Consider the following 27,437-nt stretch of genomic DNA (forward strand, 5'->3'; position numbering starts at 1 on the left):
GAGGAATCACTCAGTGATGCCGCAGCACTTAATTGTGTGAAAAAACGGAAAGGAGATCCCATCACGGCCTGACTGATCTTCTTGGATCTTTGCCTTTCATTATTTTGGAGAATTCTCAGCTATTTTCTTTTCTTTTATTATTATTTTTAAATTTTACAATTCATTTAATGGCAACTGGTAATCATCAAATTAGCAATGGTTATCTTCAAAAGTTACTACACTAGCTGTGCTACCATTTCTCAAGGTTGATTGCATACCTAGAGCCACAGACATTTTCCACATAAGATGCATCATATAAATCAGACTTGGTTTATCACCAGCATTTATAAAACCAGACCTAGGAAAAGAACTAGGTCTAGGGACACATGCATGGTCTTAATATAGCGAATGTTTAGCCTGCCCTGATTATTACAAAATCAGAACAGCGAGAATATTCGCAGTCAGCTATTTTCTTTTCAAATCTTTTCTACCCTTTTTTTCTCTCTTCTCCTTCTGGGATTCCAGGTACACATATGTTGGACCATGACATACTGGCACACATCCCTTGGATACTCTGTACTGTTTGTTTCTCTCCACTACTTTTTCTTCTTATTTAAGCTGGTGATTTATATGGACCTCTCTTAAACCTCACTCATTCTCAGCTACCTCAAGTCTACTAGAAATCCATTGGAGGTGTTTTTTTTTTTTTTTTTGACAGCCCTATTTTTATTTTTATTTATTTTTAAAAATTTTATTGCAATATAGTGGATGTACAATGTTGTGTGAATTTTTGCTCTATTGATTCAGTTATACATATATATACATTCTTTTTCATATTCCTTTCCATCATGGTTTGTCACAGGATACTGAATATAGTTCCTGTGCTGTACACTAGGACCTTGTTGTTTATCCATCCTATATATACTAGTTTGCATCTGCTAATCCAAACGTTCAATCCTTACCTCCCCCACCCCTCTCGCTTGGCAATCACAATTCTGTTTCCATTGGAGATATTCTTCATATCTTACTACTCTTTTTAATGTCTAACATTTCCATTTGCTTCTTTCTTATAGCTTCTGTCTCTCTCCAGAAATTACCCATCTGTTCTTGTATGTTTTCATATAGTTCTTTAGATTCCTACTTCCATCGGTCTAACACCCGGGTTATCTCTGTATCTGATACTATTGATTGCTTTGCATCTTTTAGTGCGTTTTTTCCCCCATTTTTGTGTGTGTGTGTGTTTCTAATTTTAGATGAAATGTTGACACCCTGTGTAGGGGGAAGAAACTGAAGTAAATAGTGTTTATGACAGGGGATGGACATACCTCTTCTTCTACTAGACTGGGGGGTGTGTGTATGTCTGTGTGTGTGCACACACACGACTATGTGTTGGGGGAGTTGAAGTAACTTAGTCAGGAGTTGAGCAGAGCTTGGGTTTTGTTGTTGCTATGGTTTTCCTAAGTGCGCCACCTGCTTCAAATTCTTTTGGTACTACCTTGTGCTGAGGGTGAGGGTGAAAGGTTTTACTCAGTGTTCCTGTTTCACCCTCAGCTTTGGGCCTGCCCTGTGCACCTGCCCCTCAGGGAGAGTCTCTCTATACGTTCTCCCTCCCCCAGTGGTGGATTTCTGCTGCTCAGTCCTTGGGGCTTGATAACGTGGGGGTGGAATCCAGGGGTGGTTTCTCCTGTCCTGGTCCAGCCTCAACCTTAGGCAGGCCCCTATCCCTGGGTCACGGAGACAGGGATTTCTCCCCTTCCCTGCAGTAAGAGACTTTTAATGATTGGGACCCAGGATGCTTTCCTGTCCCTCTCCCAGTAGCAGAGGGTTTTAAAATTTTGCTTTCCCTCAGCTTCAATAGGTCTTCCTCAGGGCCAAAAGGGGAATGGGTTTGATGCCATTTCCCAGTGGTTAAGGGATTTTGTTTCTTAGGGGAAAAGTGCCTGAGCTGGGTTTCAAGGCTGCACACCTGAGCAGGCTCTGGTCTTACTACCTGTTCCCAATGTTTCTCATGGGTCCCTGAAGGAGGTCCATGGAGAAGGGCCTGTACTGTGTGTAAACTCTCCTGTGGGTCCATGGCTCCCGAGGACTTCATACTCCCATACTTGCCCACAGTTGGCCTTTAGCACTTGACTTGAATTTTTAGAGTAATTCTACTCAAACATATGGTGACTCCATCTTCCACCTGTTGGCAGATGGTAAGCCAGTGTTCACGTCCCATCTCTCCTCCAAAGTGCCTGTCTTCCCTGAGATGCCAGGGTAATTGTTTGCTGTGCAACCTCTTTGAATGAGTCAGAAAAAGTCATGATACTGGGAATCATTCGGATTTTTCTTGCAGAAAGCGTGGGAGTAACACTCTTAGAGCTTTCTATATCCCAGGAGAAGCCAAAAATCACCCCATGGATTCAGAAAGAGAGAGTTTTCAGGTGACACTTTAGGGACTCACTCCAAGGTGGTCCTTGCTTGGACGTGCTGTGGTCCAGGCTGTAGAAAGTGCTTAAAGGAGTTGTTGGAAGAGATGGCCTCAGGGAGGGGCCTGGGAGGATACTGTGTAAGCAGAAGAAAGAACTGTAGACCTGTGGGAGGACCAGTAAGGGCCACATCACAGTGTCACAGTGTCACTGTGGCAAGTCCCCCTCTCTCCCAGCCCAGGTACATCCTCAGCCTGTGCCACCTCCACCTCTACAGTGTCCTCCACATGGAGGAGAGGGACACTGCACTGTGGTCCCCCTGCATCCTCTTACTGGAGTTACTGACGGCCCAGAGACATGGAGCAGGGGCAGCGTCCCCTTGAGCCCCTGCCAGGGCCCAGCCTGCTGAACTCTTCCTGTCCACAGGCCAAGCCAGAACTGCCCAAAGCACCTTCCTGCCAATGGTGCCCTCTCCCATCATTCTCTTGCTAATGAGGATGACTTCATTCCAGCCCAAGGCAAAGACACTGACGTGGTCTCCAAAAGAACATGTATTTCCAAAATTGAGGCCACAGAAACAGAAATTCCCCCTCCCTGACCTCTTCCACACCCATCACCTAATTCCCCAGCCTCCACATACGATGCCTCTTTGGCCCATAAACACCTTCTATAGAACACCCCTGTCTGGGGTCCCCAGCTGGGCCTCCCGTTCACAGCTCAACGTGTTTTAACTGGTGTGCCTTCTTTGCTGCCTCCTTGGACAGGAGCTCGTTCCAGAAAGCCACTTCTTCATCTTTCAGCTTCTTGGCTGCCTGGGTGGTGACGCCAATCTCCAGGTACCCTTCTTTCTGGTCATACACTGGCCAATGGGGAAGCCCCTTTCCATTGGGGTTCCTGGGAACAGAATCAAATAGAAATTCCCCAAAGCTACTGTGTGGTCCCAACAACCCTGTGAGATTGTCAGGGAGCCCTGGCTTCATCTCTGCCAAAGGCTCCTATGCTTCCAGAGACAGGAGGCTGATCATCTCCTGGGCAGCCTGTCCATTGACGGAGCTCTCATGTCAGGGGTCACAAGGTACGGAGTTTCACCATCACAGGTTGGAAGCTCCCCCCGCCCAGCAGACACGCCCTGCCCCTTCCCCACCCTGCTCCACCTTTGCCACCAGCTCACCCATTCCGAGCAAAGTTGGCCCAAAATCTCATCACCATCTTGCTGAGATTGGTCTCTTCTTCTGAGGCACCATCTGTGGGGAGGAGACAAAGCCAGTGCTACTCAAAGTGTGGTTCAGGGGCTGCAGCAGCACTTGAGAACTTGTTAGAAATTCAGAAATGGAGCCCTTACTCCAGACCTGCTGAGTCAAAGCCTGCATTTTAAGAAGATCTTGGGTGATTCATGTGCACTTTAAGCTTGACAGTTACTGACCTAGGTTGGGCTCAGTGAAGAGCTGCAGTCCATCCATACACTGGCTGCCTTGGTCTTCTATGCCCACCTGCCTGCCCCTCCCCCCTTAGGGTCGCAGGGCTACACCCCAGGGTTTTTGCTGCAGTAACGCCAGGATGATCTCCTTTGGGTCTTTTCTCAGTTTCCTTCAACCACACACATTTTCACAGAATCTGGAAAATAACCAAGCATCAAGGTCCCCAAAGAGGCACCCAACTAGGAAATGCCCAGAGGCTCTGGGTGTCATGAAGAGCCTTGGGGTGTGTCACATACAAGTTGTCTGTAACTGCTGATGGTTAAGACATTGAAGACATCTGTGAAAAGTATTTTTTTAAAATGTTACACTCCTAAATATATTACAATATTAAAAGATATGAGTTTTAGATAGATATAGATAGGTAGATAAGTAGATAGATAGATAGTTGGACAGACACATATTAGTCCTGATTCAAGGTTAAGAACAATTCTAACCTTACTGTCACACATTCTGATATGCTCTCATGAGTGGGGAGTGCGTGGTGGTATTCTAGCCCTGAGCAGGGCCCTGCAGGTGACCCTCCTCCTGTCTTGCTGATGCCCAGGTCGGGATTCTTAGAGTGACCCTGGATGAGGGCACAAGGATACACATTCTCCATCATGCACGTTAGAGCAAGAGAGAGGTTGGGACCCTTGTCCTTCAACCCTGTTATGCTGAATTCAGGAAACTAAGACCTGGAGAGAAGGAGGAATTTTCCCAAGGCCACCAAACCAAGACTTGAACCCCATCTCTGAACTTCAAGTTGTAGTCACCAAAGGGCCATCACCTTGCAACAATGGAGCCCCAAAGACGGAGAAGAGCTCATCCCCATGGTCCCCTATCACCGTCTTGGGTCTCATCTCTGATGCGAAGCTTGGGCGATACTGAAACTCATACATGTAGGTAGGGGCTCCAGCATCTGGAAGACATGGATTCACACACAGGTCAATTCAGCAGACGCACACCTGGATGATATCAAGGTCTCCAGGGGGCCGTCAGCAATCAGGAAATTGGGGGCATGCCCCGTCCTATGTGAACAACAACATTATTAACAGCAGCTGCCCACTGTGAGAACCAACTGTGTGCCAGACCCTGCCTGTCCTTGCAGGAAGCCCCTGGTTATCAGCACAATGAGAAAAAGAGTTTGGGAAAAGATTCATGACTTGCTTAAGGGTGCATAGTGGGGGAGGTGGAATAGGATTTGAGTCGGGTATTTATTAAATGAATAAGTGAAGATTGAACAAACAAATAAATGAATGAATGTTTAAACCTTGGGTAGACCCCTTCAAAATAACTGTAGGGGCACTGGGTCACTCACAAAAGTCCCTTCCGATGCATTCACGCACCAGGACGTCTACATACACACACTTTACACTACTGTATTTCACTGCTAACAGGCTAGTCTTCATTCCCTTGGAGAATACTGCAGCCTGACAGGTGTCTTCTATTATGCCCATTTTTGAGCGTTTCCAGTGTTTTCCACACGTATTCCAAGAGGAGTGAAGGAAATCCAAGCTGCTGGTCTGAAAGTGCCGATATTTAAATACAAGCCTATGCAGAAAGGGGACAATCTACTCCTTGTGTCTCAGGAAACCACAATTCAGCATTTCCTTTTTCTCTGCCATCTCACATGTATTGCTTCCTGCTTGGCCTGGGGAGTGTTAAGGTCTTGGCAGAAGGGAGAAGGGGCCGAGGAAGGGAAGGTTCCTCTCTCTTCCTCTCCCCTGACCCGCTCTCACCACTCCTTCTCTAAGCCCCAAGAAGATGTCAGTTTTCCTGTTGAGGTGTCAGCAGAGCTGCCCATCTTGCTCCTTTAGGGCTAAGGCGTGGGCCACCCGCCTGCGGAGCTCTGGGCTTTGATCACTGTGCCCAGAGCCAGTGACTCTAACGGGGAAGGGTCGGGCCCCAAGTCAGACTGGCGGGGAAATAGCACAACTTTTTCCCTTCTTGGGGACAGTATCACATTTGGAAAATGCAGAAAAAAGGAATAAGAACAAAAAGATCACATATAATCCCACAGCTGTGAGAAATCTCTGTTAACATTTTAGCACTTATCCCACTTATGTATATAAAGTTAGGATAATATTGTATATGTTATTTCCTACGACTATAATAATTGCTTCATATCATTAAATATTTGACAACAAAGTAGTTTAACAATTTATGCAATCCTGACAGGTGGATGTAGAATAACGTATGTAATTGCCTCCCTCACCCCGCCCCCCATCGTTGCACATCGGTTTAGCAAGAGGTGTTTTTTGGAAGAAGCAATCCTTCTGTGGTCCCATAATCCACTTATTAAACAGTTGCTTCAAGGTCAAGCAGAAACTGCTGTAAGGAGGTGTTTTATCCTTGGCTCTGCCACTCCAAAGTTTTAGAAAGGAACTCACAGCCGAACCAGAGAGGAAAGACCCGCTGTGAGTGAGGAACTTATTTTTGGCAGCATGTTGCCCAAAAGATATTCCCCTTTTTTGTTTTTAATTAAACTTTCTGCCTTAAGCCTCTGAGGTTTATTAAATTCCTACAACCACAACACAAGTCTTCGAAAGAAAGGAAGGCACAGATTTGAATAACGACATTTAGGAAGAATAAGAAAAGCAGAGGGAAGGAAAGAGCTACCAATCAAAAATACTCAAGTTAAAAGCGTGATGTACTATTTCTGTTGTTGCTGTTGGGAGGGGCTTATGAAATTGGCAGCATTATTTTTATATTTTAATCTGAGTATCTCAACTGAGAGAATTAAGAAATCCACTCTCTTACACACTGGAAAGAAATTTCATAATATGTATCAAGAACTTGAAAATGCTCCTACAGCCCAGTTTACAATTAAACCTCTAATAACCATCCTAAGAAAATCATCAGAGATTTGGTTATAGATTTACACACACGAGGCTGAGCATTTTGTTTCTGTAGCATCCAGGTACAGGCAGCCTGTCTACACATCCAACAGGACAGGATACCAAAGTACATTTTAATGCATTATTCCATGAAATAATGGATGTTTTTATGAGTTTTGTTGACACTGAGGAAATGCTTACAATATAGGATTCTGGGAACAAAAACATAATATAAAATCAGTATTGAATTGATATGTAAGATATGGAAAGATTAATAGAAGAAAATATGTCAAAAATTTATAGCAGATACTTCCAGGTGGAGGAATTATGAGTGATATCTAGTTTCTTCAAGTGTTTCCATATTTTCAAAATGTTCTACAACCGTAAGATATTAATTTTATATTCAAAACAGTTCTTTTCTATAAAAAAGAAGAGTAAGACAAGTATAAAAATTTAAAAAGGAAAGAAAAATGTTGATAAAATCTGGGAAGTCCAGGTGGAAAAGACACTGAACTCAGTCATGAGATTCAGATAAAACACAAGTCCAGGATGGCTGGGCCAACAGACAATGAAGAAGAGGAAACCACATGTATCAAGAGACAAGACCAAGTTTGTGAAAGAACAGATTTGACCCTGGCAGCCCCTGGCTGAAGAGTTTCACCAGGACCGTAGGGAGGAGGAAGCGGTAACCAGCATCTGTACATGACTGTACGGAATTTGGGGGACATGGTAGGTCACTGTAGCTACCTTTTATTAGGCTTACAAAGTCCCAAATTCTAAAACTCTTCCAGCATGGTTAGAGAATGTTGTCTGGATCAGACAACCATGTCCTTCCTTGTACACTAGGTGAAGGATAGATCCTAGAAAAGGAAGTGTCCTGTGAGGACCTCAGCAAGGCACCCCAAAGGGACACCTCCTGTGTGGGTGCATTCATCCATCCCTGACCTCACCCCCCGGCCCCCAACACACATACAGAGTCTTGGGATATGTTGAAAGGTCCTGTGACACACCCAGCCACACTGGGATGGAACGAGGCCAGCTGCAGACATCAACATTCTCTAGACCAGCTGCCCCACACCTCCCCCTGATCACTCCTTTCAGGTTTCGTGGTCCCAGACAACACTCCTAACCCTATGCTTGGCCTCACTCTACCCCCAGCTCCACTGGTTAACAAACTAGTTTGCAGCTAGCTCTGACCTTGGAAACCTCCCAAGACCTATCAGCCAAGATTTCTCCTCTCCCCCACAGACCACCAATTGTGGTGAGGAGTCCTGTGGCAGATGCTGTCGGTGCCTCCCCCATCCCTGCTTCCGGGCACGCCAGCCTGAGTTCCACCTCCTGCATCTGTAGCTCTTTGCCTGAGGTCTTTGGCAGCCAGAGACCGCTCTGCCCATGCACGCAGCAGGTCAAAGCACCAGGGAATTAACTGCCCTCCTGAACAGGCTTCAACCAATGACTCATCAAAGTTGGAGGATAAATACCCCAGCTCTCTTGCCACTCTCTTGGGATAACCCTGAGACACATCTTCCCCAGAGCCCCCCAGCCCCAGTGCCCATGATGGATACTTGCTTGACAGCACAGTGTGGACTGGCTTTTCTCCATTCATGTCACTTCTCCACTCCTCTACTGGTGTTTTCTGGGATCACCCCCCAAGTAAAGTATTGGTATTTGGATCCTTTTCTTGGAGTCTTCTTCTGGTGGAAACCAAAATAGGACAGTGCCCCGCCCCAGACCACATGGAATGGATCTTGGAGTTTCCACAACATATCTTTCTATGCTGAGGCTTAGGAGAGAATACAGTGAGAAGCTGGTGCGGTCAGTGTCCTTCTCCTGTCCAGTGTCTGTGACTCACCTCTGTGGTGACGGGCCACATTCACAGATGGGACACCAAACATGCCATCTGCAATCAAGTCCAGGAACAGGTCTTTCTTTTTGGCAGGGTCGTCTGTCCCTCCTAAATACTTCTCAGTAGCCACTGGAGCCAGTTCCTCAGGGATGTTCTGAAATAGATCAAGGGTGAAAGTGACCACCAAGCCCTAGTGAACAGCATGGCTTCTCCAACCAGGGAGGAAGGCTTGCATCGATGGTGACCCTCTCAAGCCCTGTGCAACCACTTCCGCCCACCCCTGGTGGTGAGGTGGAAAGGCATAAGAATGGCAGCAGAAGCCTCCAGCCCTGGTCTTCACTCTGCCATTTAATTGCTCTGCAATTTGGGACAAGCTCCTGCCCCTCTTTAGGGCTCAGTCCTGTGATTCCTAGACTTACAATGATGGGGTAGGACTTCCACACGAGTGATGTGGCTGTCTCCTGGTCCAGCTTGCCTTCAGAGAGTGGGTAGCCCATCATCTGTTAAAACAGAAGTGAAGCAATTGTGAGTCATCAGGTAATGGCAGGAAAAACCAGTGACCAACAGACCAAACCAACGCATGCCGAAGGTCACTTTGTTATGTTTTGATGGGCATGAGTCTTTGATGAGTTGGGCAAAATCAATGAATCACATGGAGTTTTATATCCAGAAGTCCAGGAGTGCAAAGAGGATAACATAATTGTTAAGGGACGCTGTCCCAGTCTTTATACATATATATATGTGTGTGCGGGTGTGTGCACACACAATCAGGCTAGAGTCCCCACAATGATCATTGAGACAGAGAGGGAAGGTGTCAGCCAGCCTAGTGTTGAAATGGAGGGCTCTGGGGCAGAGGCACACAGACCTCACAAATACCCCACCTGTGTCAGATAACTGGGAAAGCTTCAAATCCTGCCGTTATGGCTTTGGTCCTTCGGTATCACCTCTGAAATCATTCTGAAGAACTGCAGAACTCTGCACACAATGATTCCATCAAAACTCTGCACTAAGAGACTTGACCAGACTCTAGCGCGGCTACAAGCAGCTTAAGGCCACATCCCCAGGATGACCCCAAGCCCCCTTAAAAAGCTCTGCACTGCCAGGAAAATTTACTGTTTGTTCCAGCCAAAACCTGGTGATAGGCAGGTAGGTCCCTGAATCCTTTCTTAGAGCAGTTACTTTAGCAACAACGTTATCATAAATCCTTTGCCTGCCCTTTGAGATGTAAATCTACCACCCAAAACTGTTCCCTCCAGGACCTGAGAGCCATCTCTATGAAAAGCAAACATTCAGGGGCTAATTCTTGCTCTCTCCCCCAGTTCCTGTGGGAAGATAAAGGCCTAACCTCAGCGGGTGCCTTGCTTCTACTTACACCATGGCCTTCTGTCCTAAAGACAGGAAAAGTTTGTTTCTTCTCCAGATAAATGCTAGCTAACAAATCCAGGTGGCCCAGTCACATGGACAACTCACCCCCCACCCCGCCCCGCCCCCAGCCTTAAATAGGCTCCAGCCTTCTGTTTCAAGGAACTGGGTTCAGGTCACAATGGTTCTTTTCCCTACAGCAAGGGTGTAACTGAATCAAACTTATTACCGCTGAAGCTCGTGTCCGGTTTTGTTTATCTTTGGCAGAAGGGAAAGCCCTTTCTAACTTTCAGAAGTCAATTTTAACCCAGGAGGAAGCAGACTCCTTAGAATCTTTCCAGCTAGATGACTGAACGTGTCAGGGGTTGGGGGTCAGAATTTATGGAGAACTTATGAAAGTGCCAAGTCCAAGGCGAGAGGCTGCATGTCTCAAACCTCATTCTCCTTAACTCCCGAGCCCCTTCCCCTTTCTAGGTGTTGGGTTTCTCATCTGCCCAATGATTCTCTCTACCAGCCCTCCTGGCACCGACATTTCAGGATTCTTGGATGGGAGGCAAGCAGAGAGTGGGTCAGAACATGGGTCCCCAAGGCCACACCTCCCAGATGACAGCTGGGCCATCGTGGAGAAGGTTTCCACAGAAATGTCAATGTGTATGAATGTCCCAGGGTGGGGGTCAGTAGAAGAAGGGGTCCTGTGACCAGAGATGGAAGGGGTGATGTGACAGGCAGGGGAGGCAAGCGGGAGAGGCCTGCACTTGCTCACCGTCGGCAGAATCCAGCCAAACTCTTGCTTGTTGATTCCCACGATGTAGGGAACGGTGTTGAACTTCTTTTCAGCCAGAATCGCCTCAGGCATCTTTGGCAGCAGCACTCCATCAAGTACAGCGGTCAGGAAAGGATAGCTCTGGTGAGGAGGGCAGCGTAGTGTCTGTGCTTCCCCTTAGAGGTTACACCCACGTCCCCCTCTGCACCTGCCTGAGCTCATGGCCAGCATCACAGACCTGCATGCTTATGGGTGGTGGCCACACACTCAGGGTCCTAACAGAGGGGGCTCCGTCTGTGGACCCCAGAGGGCAGAACTCTGACCAGGGGGCAAGAGTGGTCAGGTGATGGGGGGCAAATCTTCACTCAAACTGGTATAAAATATATAACATAATGGGCATATATTTGAAATATATATATACATATGCATGTATCTCTGCACCTACAATCAGTTCTCATTATTTGTGGTACTTATGTTCTAAAACGTCACTGTAACTCCAATTTGGGGGATACTGAGCTGCTGCTCCAGGGGAGATATGGGGTCAGGCTCCTGAGAGCCTCTGGTCACTATTTTGCCAACTTTGTTTTGTGTGTGTTTCTGTTTAAGGACACCTTATGTAATATATACTCCTTACAAACAAAAGTTTTTTGGTCGCACCACGTGGCTTGTGGAATCTTAGTTCCCAGACCAGGGATTGAACCCAGGCCCTGGCAGTGAAAGCATGGAGTCCTAACCACTGGACTGCCAGGGAATTCCCACAAATAATTATTTATATGTAGTATTTGTTTATCACAAAACACCAGCTGACAAGGGCTCAATGGTTCCCTGGGTAATGTGAGTATTAATTCCTTGGGCTGTCAGCCTCATGACAGTGCTGTCCACTATGCTGTTTTAGCCACCTTCATCTCATAAAATCACAAATGTACCCTCGTTTCCACAGCTGCATCACTCACTACAGATGTTACTTTAGCTCTTTCCAAGCAGCCTGACAGACAGATCAGCAAATTTCCTCTTCTTTCTTCTGGATGCCCTGCATTGTTGAGTCATTAACACTGACATCTTGGCCAGCAGCACTGTCCCCCACGCCTGAGGGGAGCTTCTCCAACACGTAGACACATCTCAGCCTGCCTGCACTTAGGAACATTAGGCAGCCCTTCAACCCTAAGGTTGGGGACTATTTTAAACAGCAGAACTGCCAACACAAAGCTCAAGAATGCAAAAGGGGGCACGAAATAGACCACAAAAAGGCATGTTAATAGTATGAAAGATGAAACTAAAGACAAAAAGTCTCTCCTTGTTTGATCTCAGATGGAAACGTATGTGTCATCATGTGCAGGTGACCCCAAAATGCCACAAGTATTGAATTTGGGGTTGCAAACAAATGTCTGTGAGCAGATGAATCCACAAATACAGAGTTTATGACTAAAGAGGATCAACTGGGACTTCCCTAGTGGCGCAGTAGTTGAGAATCCGCCTGCCAATGCAGGGGACACGGGTTCCAGCCCTGGTCTGGGAAGATCCCACATGCTATGGAACAACTAAGCCACAACCACTGAGCCTGCAGCTATAGGGCCCAAGAGCCACAACTACTGAAGCCCACACACCTAGAGCTCATGCTATGCAACAAGAGAAGCCACTGCTCTGAGAAGCCCATGCACCACAACAAAGAATAGCCCCTCACTTGCTGCAACTAGAGAAAGCCTGCCCGCAGCAATGAAGACCCAATGCAGCATAAGTAAATAAATAAATAAATAAATAAATAAATAAATAAATGTCTCTCTGTTTAAACATGGGCTGTGATTGATAAGAGGTTTGCTTCAGGAGGTAGTGAGCCCCTCATCATTCAAGGCGCTCAAGCTGAGACTCGAGCCCCATTACGAGGAACAGCACAAAGAAAGAAAAAGCAGTGAGCTCACGTTGCATTTGTAAATGTCTTAATCTTAGGTTTACCTTTGATTAAAAATACAGTAGTCCCTTCTTATCAGTTTCGCTCTCTACAGTTTCAGCCACTCGAGGTCAACCGTGCTCCAAAAATAGTAAATGAAAAATTCCAGATGGAAACAATTCATAACTGTAAAATTGCGGTCCCTAGCGGGTAGCAAGATGAAATCTGCAGCTGTCCCGCTCCATCCCACCTGGGACGTGACTCTTCTTTTCACCAGGGTCTCCTGCCCCTTAGTCACTTAGTAGCCCTCTCAGTTACCGGATCAACTCTCAGGGTATCGTGTGCTTGTGTTCAGGTGACCCTTCTTTACTTAATAATGGTCCCAAAGCCCAAGAGTAGTGAAGCTAGCAATCGGATGTTCTTTTATTGTACCTAATTTATGAACTAGACTTTATCATAGGTATGTATGTGTATACAGGGGTCAGTACTCTCTGAGGTTTTGGGCATCCACCAGGGGTCTTGTAACGTACTCCTTGAGGATACTGGGGGACTACTGTAACGACATGGCCACAGACTAAGTAGCAAGTGACTCACATGTCACCACCTGGGAAGCTGGTTTCGGGTATAGTTACATTTCATATTTGGTCACAGTGGTCATTAAGAGTGGGGATTTGGGAGCCAGACTCTCTGGATTTGAAATCTGGCTCTGTCATTTACCAGCTGGTAACTTGGGAAAGAAGTCTCACCCGTGTGTGCCTCAGCTGCCTCATCTATAAGAGGGGCTGGTGTGGGGATTAAATGGCTGAACACATGCAAAACGCTGAGCACGGGACTGGAACCTGGAAAGGGCTGAATAACATTAGACCTGATTCATTAGCAGTGCTGCTACAGATCCCGCACACGGACACCAGTCCCAAGTGCACAGTCCCCTCCTGGATGGCAGGTGGAAATGGACAATTCCTAGGCTCTGAGAGCCTGTGGCTCCCACGACCTGCTTCTGCTCTGCAAGGACCAGTGAATGCCGGGCCAGCTCTGGCTGCCCACAGGAGAGGTTCTGTCACATGATTCTGACCCAGCAGGACAAGGGCCCGGATCCTAATCCACTGTGGCCGACAACACGGGAGAAGGATCTGGGTGCCGCTACGGCTCACTTCTAAAGGCTGTGCAGTTCAGAAAGGGCTGCGGCAGGCGGCCAGCAAGAGGAGCAACTCGTTCTGGAAGGAGGACCCAGGAGGCCACCAGAGGTGGTGCCTACCATTGGCAGTGGGCTCTGGGGAATGAACCGTTTTCTAAAGAGTGGGAGTAGCATGAGCAGTGACAGAGGTGTCACTGCAGCGCTAATCCCGGGAACCTCAAACCCCAGGGGCTCAGGGCTTGAAGGAATGTTGGGGACATGGACTAGAGACACGGTCATGTGCTGCAGCACGTGTTCTGCACACGCCTGCACACAGCAGGGACGCAGGTGCCTTTTGAATGAATAACTCCACGAGTGAAGGGGATTTCTCTCTCGTAAGGAAGGTCAGCCTTTCAAGACGAGGGTGGCATGCTCTGGCCTGTGTTCACAAGGGGAACTCTGGCAGCACTGTGGGACATGGGATGTGGAGGGGCAGTAAAGAGACAACGAGGGTCCTAGTTGATCAAGGGGCCTTCCAGGGCAGCGTCCAGTGGGGATCTACTGATACCAGCAACGGTGAGAGGGACAGTAAATGCTGCTGTCCAGAGGGGGTGCTAGTGGCTGCTCTGTGTGGGCTTCATGTATCACTTTGCTCAGGTCAAAACACCCAGGGGAGGGAATTCCCTGGCAGCCCAGGAGTTGGGACTCCGTGCTTTGACTGCCGAGGGTGGGGGTTCCATCCCTGGACGGGGAACTCAGATCCCACAGGCTGCATGGCACAGCCAAAAGCAAAAACAAAGAAACAAACAAAAATCCCAGGGGCCTGCTTCACTTCTCTTCTCCTCATGCCCCACATGCTGTGAAGCAGCACATCCCGTCAGCTATTATTTCAATAACATCCATGGACCTAGAGGTTATCATACTAAGTCAGGCAGAGAGAGACAAATACCATAGGATATAGCTTATATGTGGAATCAAAAAAATAATACAAGTGAACTTATTTATGAAACAGAAACAGACTGACAGACATAGAAAACAGACTTATGGTTACCAAAGAGGAAAGGCTGGAGGATAAATTAGAATTTGGGGATTAACAGATACACACTACTACATACAAAATAAACAAGAAGGATTTACTGTACAGCCCAGAGAACAATATTCAATACCTTGTAATTACCTATAATGGAAAATAATCTGAAAAAGAATATGTATATAACTGAATGACTTTGCTGTACAGCTGAAACTAATACAATATTGTTTAAGTAAACTACATACTCTGGTAATACACTCACACACACACACACACACACACACACACACACACACACACACACACAGGCTCAAACAGGTTCTCCCCATCCCCTCTGCGACATCCTTAGTCCAAGCAACTGTGATCCCGGGCCTGGATTATTCCAGTGCAGAGGCCACCCCAGCTGGTCTCCCTGTGGTTGCCCTGCCCCTTCCCTACATCAACCTCACCACAGCAAAGTGCCCTTCGAAAAATCTATGGTCCTTCCACTCCTTTATTCAAAACCCTCCCAAGACTTCCCATCTCACTTGGAACCAAAATCCAAATCCTTTAAAGGACCACCTCCACCTTTTACTCTCTTTTTAGCCTCAAGCCTGTTCTCTCCCCTCATCCCAGCACAAAGGCCTCCTGTCTCAGATCCTTTGCTGTTCCCTCTGCCTGGAACACTCTTCCTCCAGTTTCCTGACAGCTGGCTTTCTTCCTCCTCCAGAACTTGGCTCAAATGTCACCGTCACATCCAGCTAGTTCCTGACCCTGCTCTGCAAATTCAACCCACTGGCAAACTATCCCCATTTCCCTTCACCAAAAACACAATCATCAAACATACTACATATTTTGTTTGCTTGTCTACTGTCTGCCACCCTCACTCCCAGGGGGCAGGTGATTATGTCCGCATGGCCTATTTCACTGCTATATTCCTAGGTCATAAATCTGGGCTTGGCACATAGCATAGTGCTAATTAAATCTTTGTTGGAAAAAGAACAAATCTTGTTGGAAAAAGCTGGAGTATAACAGTCCCAGACTTCAGACAACACTACAAAGCTATAGTAATCAAAACAGTGACGTATTGGCACAATAACAGACCTATGGATCAATGGAACAGAATAGAAAGCCCAGAAATAAACCCACACACCTATGGTCCATTAAATTTCAACAAAGGAGGCAAGAAAATACAATGTAGAAAAGGCAGTCTCTTCAGCAAGTGGAGCTGGGAAAGCTGGACAGCCACATGTAAATCGATGAAGTTGGAACACACCCTCACACCATACACAAAAATAAACGCAAAATGGCTTAAAGACCGAAATATAAACATGACACCATGAAACTCCTAAAAGAGAACATAGGCAAAACATTCTCTGACATAAATCGAAACAATCTTTTCTTAGGTCAGTCTCCTAAGGCAAGAGATATAAAAGCAAAAATGAACAAATGGGACCCAATCAAATTTATAAGCTTTTGTATAGCAAAGGAAACCATAAACAAAACAAAAAGACAACCTCTGGACTGCAGGAGAAAATATTTGCAGATGATGTGACCAACAAGGGCTTAATTTCCAAAATATACAAACAGCTTATACAACTCAATAACCAAAAAACAAACAACCCAATCTAAGAAGAATGGGCAGAAGACCCAAATAAACGTTTCTCATAGAAAATACACAGATGGCCATAGGCACATGAAAAGATGCTCAACATGGCTGATTATGAGAGAAATGCAAATCAAAATTACAAGGGGGTACTACTCCACATTGGTCAGAATGGCCATCATGAAAAAAATCTAAAAATAACAAGTGCTGGAGAGAATGTGGAGAAAAGGGAACCCTCCTACACTGTTGGTGGGAACGTAAATTGGTACAGCCACTATGGAGAACAGTTCCTTAAAAAACTAGAAATAGAGGTGCCATATGACCCAGCAATCCCACTCCTGGGCATATATCCAGAGAAAACTCTAATTCAAAAAGATACACGCACCTCAATGCTCATGTAGCACTATTTACAATTGCCAAGACATGGAAGCAACCTAAATATCCATTGAAACAGGAATGGATAAAGAAGATGTGGTAGATATATGCATACAATGGAATATTACTAAGCCACTGAAAAGAATAAAATAATGCCATTTGCAACAACATGCATGGACCTCATACTATGTGAAGTGAGAAGGAGAAAGACAAACACCATATGATATCACTTATATGTGGAATCTAAACTATGACACAAATGAACTTATTTACAAAACAAAAGCAGACTCACAGACATAGAAAACAAACTTATGGTTACCAAAGGGGAAAGGGGGGAGGGGAGGGATAAATTAGGAGTTTGGGATTAGGGATACAAACTCCTATACACAAAATAGATAAATAATGAGGTCCTACTGTATAGCAGAGGGAGCTCCCTTCAATATCCTGTAGTAAACCATAATGGAAAAAAATATGAAAAAGAAGATGTATGTGTATGTATAACTGAATCACTTTGCTGTACACCAGAAACCAACACAACATTGTAAATCAACTATACTTCAAAAAAAAAATCTTTGTTGAATGACTGAATGATCTCTTTTAGTCCTCTCTACACCTTTTCGGGTAGGTGTTGCCCTCCCCAGGGAGAGAGCAGAGAGGCCAGGATGTAAGATGTTGCAGAGGTAATGCCATGGGAACCTGGCAAAGCTTTGGAAGGTAGGAGGGGAGGAAGGAGATGGGAGGCTGCTGTTGCAGTTCCCTGCGTGGCTGGGAGGAGGGTGGTGTCCTCAGGACTGAGATTCACGATTGCCTTCCTCACAGCCCTGCACATAGTGTGATTTGCCCAGCCAGTCACCCCTGCAGCTACCCTGGAGAAGATTCGGGCTCCTCATGCAGGCTCCTGAAGAGCCCCTTGCCCAGTTCTCTCCACTCCCCACAGTGGAAGTTTCTAGCCCAGCCTTCTCCCAACAGGGCAGTTTTAGAAATGTAAACAAGGCAAGGGGTAATAGGTCCAGGGGACACAGAGTTGATGATGGTGAGCACCGCACTGGGAGTTGGGGGAATGGGTTCTGGTGCTATGATTGGTCCTCCTCCCTGTGCCATCCAGGCAATACTCTGTCCCTCTCTGGGCTTTAGCAGGGTAAACGCAAGGAGTTACTGTGATTTCACAAGGGAGAATTCTTTCATTCATATGTAAGTGGAGCTTAAAGACTTGAAACCTATAATCAAGAAACCAAAAGTCCTTACCTCTCTGGGGTCTCCAAGCAAATCAAGAGTGAAAAATTTCTGTGAAGACAAAGACAGAGGTTGTGAGTGAGAAGGTTTCCTGGGAGAAAAGCTGACCTCTGGTGCTGTGTCCCAAAGGTATCATGTTCTCCCTCCTGGTGCCCCCCTGGCTGGTCTGAAAGGAAGTGGGCAGGGCACAGGCTCCCCTGGGCATGAGCACAGGTGTAGCTATGGGACGGGGGAGGGGAGCTCTGGAGAGGACTGCTGTTTGTGCCTGCCCTGCCCTCCATTTCCCCTTCTTATTCCTCCAGGCTACAACACCCCAATTTTCCTTTGGGGGACCCCCTCTTCCCCACTCTCACTCCACAATTCCATGCATCTATGTGTGACCTAGGGGACTTCCCTGGTTTCGCAGTGCTTAAGAATCTGCCTCCAATACAGGGGACATGGGTTTGAGCCCTGTTCAAGGAAGATGCCATATGTTGTGGAGCAACTAAGCCCGTGTGCCACACTACTGAGTCTGTGCTCTAAAGTCTGTGAACCACAACTACTGTGCCCGTGTGCCACAGCTACTGAAGACCTCACGCCTAGATGTCCATGCTCCACAGCAAGAGAGAGGCCACCACCATGAGAAGCCCTCTCACCACAACAAAGAGTAGCCCCCGCTTGCTAGGACTAGAGAATGCCTGTGCACAGCAATGAATACCCAATGCAGCCAATAAATTATTAAAAAATAAAAAATGTGACCTGAGGGGTACCATCTCCCTGGAGACAGGGATTACTTCAGGGATAGACATGTGCCCATGTTAGTTCAGTAGAGTTTACCCAAAACTTTTGCTGGAATTATTGGGAAAGAGGGTTTCTAAGCAGATAGGATATACATGTAGAGTACTGTTGTTCTCCTTAACTCCCAGGGGACAAATCTGCCTGAAAGTGAAGCCAATGTAGAGAGGTAAAAAGCTGAGGGATAGAGACAGAGTGTTAATAATATCATATGTGCATCTGGATCCAGACATGCCTGAAGCTGTCAATTCCTGGACCTTTTATTTCGCTACATGAAGATTCTGTTATAACATATTCCTTTCCCTTTTCAAGGTACTTTAAGTTTTCTCCTCTTGCATTAGAAAATTCTGACTCATACAAGCTCACTGAAATTCATCCCACCCCACACTTGTGAGTTCACCAAGACTGTGCTGATTTTATTGTTACACTGTAGCTAACAGGCCTGACCAGTATGCAGGAAGTCTCAGCAAGGGTCCCCCATTACGTGTCCTAGCCCCAATATCCAGGAGTGTGTGTGTGTCTGTGTGTCTGTGTGTGTGTGTATGTACTGGGGAGAGAGGATAATCATGGAAACACTTCCACATGATCTCACAAAATCTCAGAAGGATTATAAGTGCTTAGGTTCTCAGGGTTTTCCCAAAGTCACCAATTCTCCCCTAAAAGCTGGATCTCTCCTGCCACAGGGAGAAGTGCCGAAATAAAATTTACCTCTTTCCAGGCATCAGAAAGCAGTTGTGGGACTTCCTTGGTGGTGCAGTGGATAAGACTCCACACGACCAATGCAAGGGGCCCGGGTTTGAACCCTGGTCAGGGAACTAGATCCCACATGCATGCCACAACTAAGAGTCTGCACGCCACAAGTAAGAATCCTGTGTGTCACAACTAAGGAGCACACCTGCTGCAACTAAGGAGCCCGCCTGCTGCAACTAAGGCCCGGTGCAACCAAAATAAGTAAGTAAGAAAATAAATACATAAATAATAATTAAAAAAAGAAAGCAGTTGCATTTTCATTCTTTGAACATGTTGGTCATGTTATGTGAGCCTGAGAAATCAGGATCCAAGTTCCAAGACCACACTGGAAATAGAGCAGAGTCCAGTGCTATAGGCTTGTTTCTGGGGAATCCAGGAATACCCTCAGGAGTCCAGACAGACAGCCCAGGTGCTCAGGCTACTCTGGGCTCACTTTCAAACCCTCCCCCACAGACAGAATAGTTTCCATCGGCCCAGATGCTGTATTTCTGGGTGTCTGTCCTGAGGTAGCTTCTCTGTGATGACACACTGCCACAGTCATCCATGAAGCCTCACGTGTTGCCTTCTCTGTGAAGCATCCCTGCTTAGTGTAACGAGCTCTGTACTCCCACCACATAACCCACAAAGTATATGGGTGTGTCTCTCCTTGGAGAGTTCCTTGTGAGCAGGGACTGTGTATCTGATTCATGTTTTGCATCACCCTCCCTATTACCATGTCCAACCCCACCCCCCACCCCCAGCACAGATACGGGGATGGATGAAGTTGGTCAGTACATGGAGTACTGGTGAATTAGATGGACGAGTGGATAGATGGATGATAACTAGCAGACCGGTGATGGATGGATCACTGATTTTGGAGGGATGGATGATGGAGTGAAGACAGTGGTGGCTGGATGATGTATGGATAATTAATAATGGATGAATGAAAAGTTGTGGATGGAGTGGTGGATGGATAGAGGAATAATGAGATAGATGAATAAATGGATGGATGATTGGATGGATTAATGGGTTGATGTATAGTTTTCCTAGAAACACAACTGAGGCAGAGTCTTTAAAAATCTAGAAAATTGGATCACCACTGGCTTATAATTGAAATGGTTTCTAAATTAACCAAGATAAATTGTAACAACCTTTTTGAAAATCTTTGTTTTTAATATCCCCATCCCTAAAATTCAGGATGGTAGTTTCCTCTGAAATATATAATTTTAAATTATTTTATTATTATTATTATTATTTTGGCCATGATGTGTGGTTTGTGAGATTTTAGTTCCCTGACCAGGAATCGAACCTGGGCCCTCAGCAGTGAGAGTGCGAAGTCCTAAATGCTGGACTGCTAGGGAATTCCCTGAAATATGTAATGCTTAATTTCTTTAAAATATATCTAAAAACATGAATGGAAAAAGTAAATTTTGATAGATCTAGAGGATTATGAGTTGTTTATTATGAGTTTTTTCTTTTTGATTTTGCTAAAGTTTGAGATATTTCATGAAAAAGAAAAAAGGTATTTCCCATTCAGATCTAGAGGCTGATACTACTCCCAGGAGGCAAGAAACTGTCCCAGGTCGCTTTTTCAGGTTAAGGGGACAGCTGAAGTGATGAAGCTTGGGGCCATGTTTACAGGGTGCAGGGCTCGTGTGGTCACAAGAGTGGAGGTACTCACCATCTTCCGCGTTACGTCCAAGAGCTCGTCCTCTGTCTTCTGGCGCAGGCAGTGAACAAGGACAGCCGAGGTGGTAGCTTTACACCCAGCAAGGACAGCAATTTGCTGCAGAGATCACAGGTGACAGCAGAATTAAAGAGCCACATCTCTTCCTTCCAACAATAACAAGGTGGTCTGTTCCAACCTCAATTTCTGTAGCACATGGTAGCAAAAAATACTCCAGAGCAGTAGGTGTGGGTCCTGGGTCCCAGTCACGCCAATTTAATACAACTCCTACCCTGTTACTTTATGTCTGTTAAAATGGGCACTATATTCTCACAACTGAACATCTAAAGGGTGGCAGCATGGAATGGAGCTTAAAAGTGTGAAATCCAGAATCACAATGCTTGCTTTCAAATCTTGGCTCCCACTTACTAGCCTTTTCGCCTCAGCCAAGGCACTTGCAAAGTGCAGCCAGAGGGGAAGATGCAGAAGGAGAGAAGTCAGGCTCCAAGATGGCGGGACCATGCAGAGTGTGGTCCAGTGTCTGACACAAAGTCAATGCTCAGTAGGTACTTATGGAAGAAATGAAATGACACAGGGAGCAGTAGGGGGCGGGGAGAGAGAATGAGAGAAAGAGGGAGTGAGAACAAGAGGTTTTAGACTCCCTTCATTCTGTGAATGTCTGGTCCTCTTTGGTAGCAAAATCCAGCCCCATTTCTGCCACCTTTGTTTCTTTTAAACAACCGCACCCCCCCAACCCCCCATCCCCCCCGCTTTTGACTTAAGCCTGGTCAAATGGGCTTCTGTTGTTTATAACCAAGAATTCTGGAAAACATTTTCAACAATTAAAATTCTTGGTGTCATATCTCCTCCCCAAGTCCCTTTCAGTCTGGCTGCTGCCCCCACCCCCCCAACCAAACCAGCTCTCACAGCCTGACCAAGAGGCTCCTCACCGATGACTCCAATGCACCCGCCGCAGCAGAGCCTCTCTGTTGCTCACCCGTCCTTGGCATCCTAACACTCTCCAAATAAAGACAGAGTCCTCACCAGGTCCTGTGCAGCATGACCCTGCCCACGGCCCTCTCCTCCCCTCACTCCAGGGTCCATCCACTCTTTCTGCTCTGGCCACATCAGCCCCTCTCACTCTCTCTCACTTGAGATACCTGCTCCTGCCACAGGACATTTGCACAGGCTGCTCTCTTGTCCTGGATATTCTTTTCTTAGCAAGTAATTTACTACTCATCCTTCTCAGCTCAGCTCATTAATCATTTTTTTTAAAGGAAGACTTTTCTGATAACCTCCCCCCCACACTGGATGCAGTGCTCTTTTTGGATTCTGTTATGACATCAGGTACCTGTGCTCTATTGCTCTTGTCACAGTTGACATTTTATAAATTGTGCAATTATATAATTACTAATCTGTCTCCTAAATTATAATAGAAGCTTCATGAGGATGCTAGATGTCAGAGTATATCAAAACTATTTGTTGAGTGAATGAATGATTCAATCTGAATGAATTCTGTAGGAGCCCACCCCAGGCCCAAGCCCCCAGGGAGAATCCACTCCAGGCCCACATGGTGCCAGTGAGTTCATCAGATCTCAGACCCTGAGAGAGGCAAGACAGCGACAGTTCATTGCCCACTGTCCAGCCTAGCACCCCACCCCGAACACTTTGGGAAGTGTGTTCAGTGGACTGAGCATGGGGCTGGCAGTAGAGAGTCATCAGCTTGAGTCCCAGCTGTGCCCTGATCACTTGTTGACCTTGGCAATTGCTTCTGCTCTCTGCCCCAGTTTGCTCAGCAATAGAACTGGCAGGTTTGTAAGGTGAGTCTTTGCCCCACTCCGCTCAGCCATTTCCCACTGCTGTGATTCTTAGAGGATGTCAGCTGGAACCCACAGTAAGAAAGGCCCCTGAGCACTCCAGGAGAGCAGAGCAAAGGGTGTGGGGAGAGTGCAGTGTGAGACCTACCTTAGCTGCAGCCTTCATGTCCTTCTTGATCAGGCCAGGAGTGAGGGCCACCCCACTCTCAGAGATGGCCCGGTGGAAGAGATTCTTGGCCAGGGGAGATAACACCTGGGAGGAGAGCAGCAAAAAAGGGACTTTACACTCACGGGGAGGGGTCTTCAAGAGCCAGCCCCACCCACAGCCCTGTCCTGGCTGTCCCCCTGGAGACCATGGGGCTCAGTGGATATGACAGGTCTTTGCTTGGCCTGGCCTGTTTCCCAGGTTGACTGTAGGGTCCAGCTTCTTCAAGAAAACTCTGTACTCCTGGAGGAGCCAGGAGTACAGAGTGAGGCATGCACTGATTATAACAATCAAAGCATCTGAAAGGCTGCTCAGCAATCCTTAGCATCATTTTAAACACACAGTTCTGATTCCCCATTTCCATTACTTAGGATTTATTTTAAGGAAAATGATCCTGGAGGCACACAAAAATCTCCAAAATGTTCATGTTACTTATAACAATAAAAACTGGAAATAACACGTTTCTAATGTATGACATGGGTGAATAAGGTATTTTTTCATTCTTACAGTGAAATACTATACTATACGATACTATACAATACTTAAGTATACACACAAAAATATGAAAGAATAACTAATGCTTATGGAAATATTTATGTTATAATAATAAGGAAGTTTTTTGTTTAAAAATTCATAGGTATAGATATCTAGATAGGTAGATAGATAGGTAGATAGGGTGATTCATGGGAAAAAAGACTAGGAAAATGAAACTGTCCATGGTGAGAAGCCCTGGCTAATGGGTCTGTGGATGAATTTTTATTTTGGGGGGTCATCTATGCTTTTCTTTTTTCTCCATTTTATAAAATATAAAAGCATTTTCCTCTGAATATTCAACTATGAATCCAACATAGGTTTTAAAAAGATAGTCAGAGTGCTAACCCTCTGCTCAACAGTGAGGTAGCTGGAGGGGTTCCACAGCTCCCAGCACCGTCTAACCTGGTTTTCCATCTTTGCTTCCCTCAGTGTCTCCCTATTCCCGTTCCCCACTCCAGACTCCCAGGTCGTGTCTGTGTCCCGTATCCCCTGCCCCATCCCCCCTTCCATGCCCCCTCTTACTCTCCCCCACTTCCCCCAGCCCCGCTCCATCCCTCAGTCCCAGAGACTGCTGCCCTCCTTCTTGGGCACAAACAAGCCATCACATCACCTCAGAGGAGGCCGCTGATCTGTTCTCAGTGCTGCTGTCTCCAAGAATTGTAGGTCTGGCTTCAAGTCAAAGAATGACACTCTACCAACTTCATGGTTGCCTCTTCATATTTTTAATTTACACCCACCCCCTACTTCCCAAGAGGAAAGAGGTGAGTGCTGATGTTAAAATGAGTTGGAAGGAGAGTGAGAGATCAACCAACAGAGGACAGGAAGAATGTCTCTGTTGCAGCTGTGGCTGGAGATATGGCCCAGGATGCTAAGCTGAGCTCTGAGCTTCCTGGGGGTCAAGGAAAGTTTGGCCATTAACTTTCCACCATCTGATGCTGCACAGAGTAAGGTCAGCCTTGAACCCAGGTCTTATAAGTAAAGGTCCCATAACTAGGTTGGCTGGTCTGCAAGGGGTCCCATCAGTAGCCACATCAGTGCCAGGAACACTTACAAGAATAGAGACACTTTGCCCTCCTGCTGACTCTCCAAAGATGGTCACAGAGCCTGGATCCCCTCCAAAGTGGGCAATGTTCTTCTGGACCCAGTGCAGTGCGGCCAACTGGTCCAGGTAACCCCAGTTCCCCCGGCAGTGTTCATCCCCTGTGCTGTAAGAGAACAGGGTGGGGTTGAGAGCAGAGATTTCACAGCAGGGCCCTCAGGACCACAGGTGAGGCTGGGGGTCCAGGGGAGCCTTCTGGAAAAGACTGGGCTTCCACAGCCCTGACACTGGGGTCTTTGCCTACTTCCCATCCTGTAGCATTGTTCTGCTCTAGGGCTCTACACATCCATCCCACATCCATTTATTGAGCATCTACTATGAGCACGTGAATCTTGCAAATATCCAAAGAAGGAAATTCCAGGCATAAGAAACAGAATGTGCAAAGGCCCTGGGGTCTAGTGAACAAAAGTGTGAGTCTAGGACATACAGCCATATAGGGCCCTAAGGGCCTTGGTAAGAATGTCACTGTCATTGTAAGTAAGCTGGGAAGCCATTTCAGGGATGGCGTGATTCCATTTATGTCTTAAATGATCACTCTGGCTACTGTGGAGCCAAGAGGATTTGCCTGTGACTGGATGTGGCTGTGAAAAAAACAGAGAAGAATCCTGAGTAACTGGAAGGGTGGAGCTGCCTGCAGCTGAGCAAGAGGCCCTGTGGGGAAAGGAGGAGTGTTTGGGGGATGGCGCATCGTGAGTCAAGGGTTATGCTTGTGTGTGGAAGGGAGAGGTGCCCTCAGACATCCCGTGGGGATGGCAGGAGGCAGTTAATGATGTACCTGTGGGCTTCAAAGGAGACCTGGGCTAAACGTAGGGAACTTGGAAGTGCCCCCTGAGGTCACTCAGGGAACCAGGGGGACAGAGAAGAAGATGCACACAGAGGCGGAGACGGGGAGGGGCAGGGTCAGGGAGGGGCCGAGAGGGAGCAGCCATGAGGCAGGAGGTGGCCAGGAGCCAAGAGAAGGAAGCTTTTCACAAAGATCCGAGGGATCACGTGTGGATGCTGCCAAGGCTGGGCCAAGAGCCGCTGGGTCATTGGTGACCGGGCCCAGAGCAGTCTGGTGTCCGGTCGGGGTGAAACCCTGACTGACGTAGTACAGGAGAGACTGGAGGAGAGGAAACAGGAGAGTGTGCGCAATTATACTGTAACTGGGAGCAGGCATGGGCCGTGGGGGAAAGAGCTGAGGAGGCTCTGTGAAAATGACACATCCTGGGACACGACCCTCCTGGAACAACCCTCCTCCAGCCCATAGGTCTTTCCAGCGAGGTGACCAGCCCTCCCCAGCCCACCCACCAGCCATCTCAGGGTAAGAGGTCCTGGGGCTGGTACATTCAGAAAAGGCTCAGCAACTGCCTGCAGGAAACCCAGTTGCTGTCCCCATGGAGACCCCATGGAGGAGACAAACCTTCACTCATGCATGTGCCAAATCCCAAAACAGAAATGGGGTGAGTGGGCCAAACATTCCTCCCAGTAGGTGTGTCGACTAGGGTCAGATGCTCCTTATAACCTCCCGGTTCCAACCACTCATTCCTTCACCTACAAGACTTCTCAGATCTCCCACATGAGTCTGCTCCTTTCCTACTTCTCCATGAGGTAAGATGCATAAGCCTCTAACTGCTTTGCTGCAGCGTAACTGTCATCTTAGCAGTAATGCAACATGCTGGGCAGCACAGGTGAAAAAGAGATGAGTATTTCAGACAAGGTAACATTTGGGTTGGGCTTTGCAAGAATACTAGGAGTTTATCAGGCAGATTAGGCGTTTTACATGTAAAAGCTCAGAAGTAAGTGGACCAGAGTGGCTGGGCAATGAGAAGGTAGGTGGAGCCCAATTATGAGGGGACTTGGATGTCTTAGTGGGGATCCTCTTGAGAGTTTGCATGACCAGAGCTGAGTCCTAGCACCACCACACTGAGGGTCAATGTACCGTGAGGAGAGGCCAGTGTCTTACCTGAAGAATCCCCAGATGCCCAGGCGGTACTGAATGGTCACCACCACCACGTTTTCATGGGCAGAGAGGGCCAGCCCATCATAGGTTGATGCCCCACCCATTATCAGAGCTCCTCCATGGATCCACACCATCACCTGGATGGGGAGGATGCAACCATACAGCTTATAGGAAGCAGAGCTCGGGGAGATCTCAACAGGATGTCTGTTTTGGTCACCTACCTGTTCTCCCAGCTGTGGCCCAGGCCACCACCCCACTCAATGCACCCTGGCTGCCCCTGCCTGTCTCCCCCACCCCAGTGACACCTCCTCCCAGCACTCTTCATACTGAGAACATCATCTTGAGAACAGACAAGGCTAAGAGCGTCATCTTCTCCCCAACACTCCTACCATCCTCACTCCTGGACCCCTGATGCAGCTCAGCACACTCTGCATGCAGCAGCCCTTGGTTAGAAGCTTATTTCAGTTTCACCTTAGTTACCTTTTGTATGGGGAAACAACCTTCTCATGTCAATGAATGACCATGTCAAGAAGCACACGTCCCGAGTGGTACTGAAACCGTGCACCTCAGATTGGGACTTGAACCTGCGAGCCAGGACTCAAACCCAGCAAAAACCCTGATTGGGACTTGAACCCTCGCAGCTGGGACAAGAATCCAGTCAAAACTCAGACTGGGGTTTAAACCCACGAGACCAGGATTCAAACCCCACCAAAACCCAAGATCTTCCAACTGAGATCATAGGCCTGATTTCAGGACTTAACGAAGCTCAGGTTCTTGATGTCTCATCACAGAAAGAA

At 47.0% G+C, this 27,437-nt stretch overlaps 1 protein-coding gene and 1 non-coding gene across 2 annotated transcripts; both read right to left on the minus strand.

Moving 5' to 3' along the window:
* Nucleotides 1-308: 308 nt before the first annotated feature.
* On the minus strand, nucleotides 309-440 carry LOC130839468 (small nucleolar RNA SNORA72). The gene has a single exon (XR_009049858.1). It is a non-coding gene; the product is annotated as a small nucleolar RNA SNORA72 (small nucleolar RNA).
* A 1,396-nt stretch (nucleotides 441-1,836) lies between these two features.
* LOC130838458 (liver carboxylesterase-like) lies at nucleotides 1,837-26,774 on the minus strand. Its single transcript, XM_057711557.1, has 11 exons — nucleotides 26,644-26,774; nucleotides 24,651-24,804; nucleotides 23,009-23,113; nucleotides 21,059-21,163; nucleotides 17,887-17,925; nucleotides 10,653-10,793; nucleotides 8,947-9,027; nucleotides 8,534-8,681; nucleotides 4,632-4,763; nucleotides 3,559-3,631; nucleotides 1,837-3,281 (listed from the first exon to the last, which is right to left on the minus strand). The coding sequence occupies exons 1-11, from the start codon at nucleotides 26,772-26,774 to the stop codon at nucleotides 3,098-3,100; spliced, it is 1,293 nt and encodes a 430-aa protein (XP_057567540.1). The 3' UTR covers nucleotides 1,837-3,097.
* Nucleotides 26,775-27,437: the final 663 nt, after the last annotated feature.

This window comes from Hippopotamus amphibius, chromosome 16 (assembly GCF_030028045.1).
Source record: "Hippopotamus amphibius kiboko isolate mHipAmp2 chromosome 16, mHipAmp2.hap2, whole genome shotgun sequence".
Classification (NCBI taxonomy): domain Eukaryota; kingdom Metazoa; phylum Chordata; class Mammalia; order Artiodactyla; family Hippopotamidae; genus Hippopotamus; species Hippopotamus amphibius.

Bases quoted from the DNA above. Each gene is read 5' to 3' on its own strand.
- LOC130838458 (XM_057711557.1), bottom strand. From the start codon at position 26,774: ATGGTGTGGATCCATGGAGGAGCTCTGATAATGGGTGGGGCATCAACC. The intron at 23,114-24,650 runs GTAAGTGTTCCT...CTCTCCTCCCAG, and splicing joins GGCAAAGTGTCTCTATTCTT to GTGTTATCTCCCCTGGCCAA. The intron at 3,632-4,631 runs GTGATGGCCCTT...TCCTCCCCACAG, and splicing joins TGGGGCTCCATTGTTGCAAG to ATGGTGCCTCAGAAGAAGAG.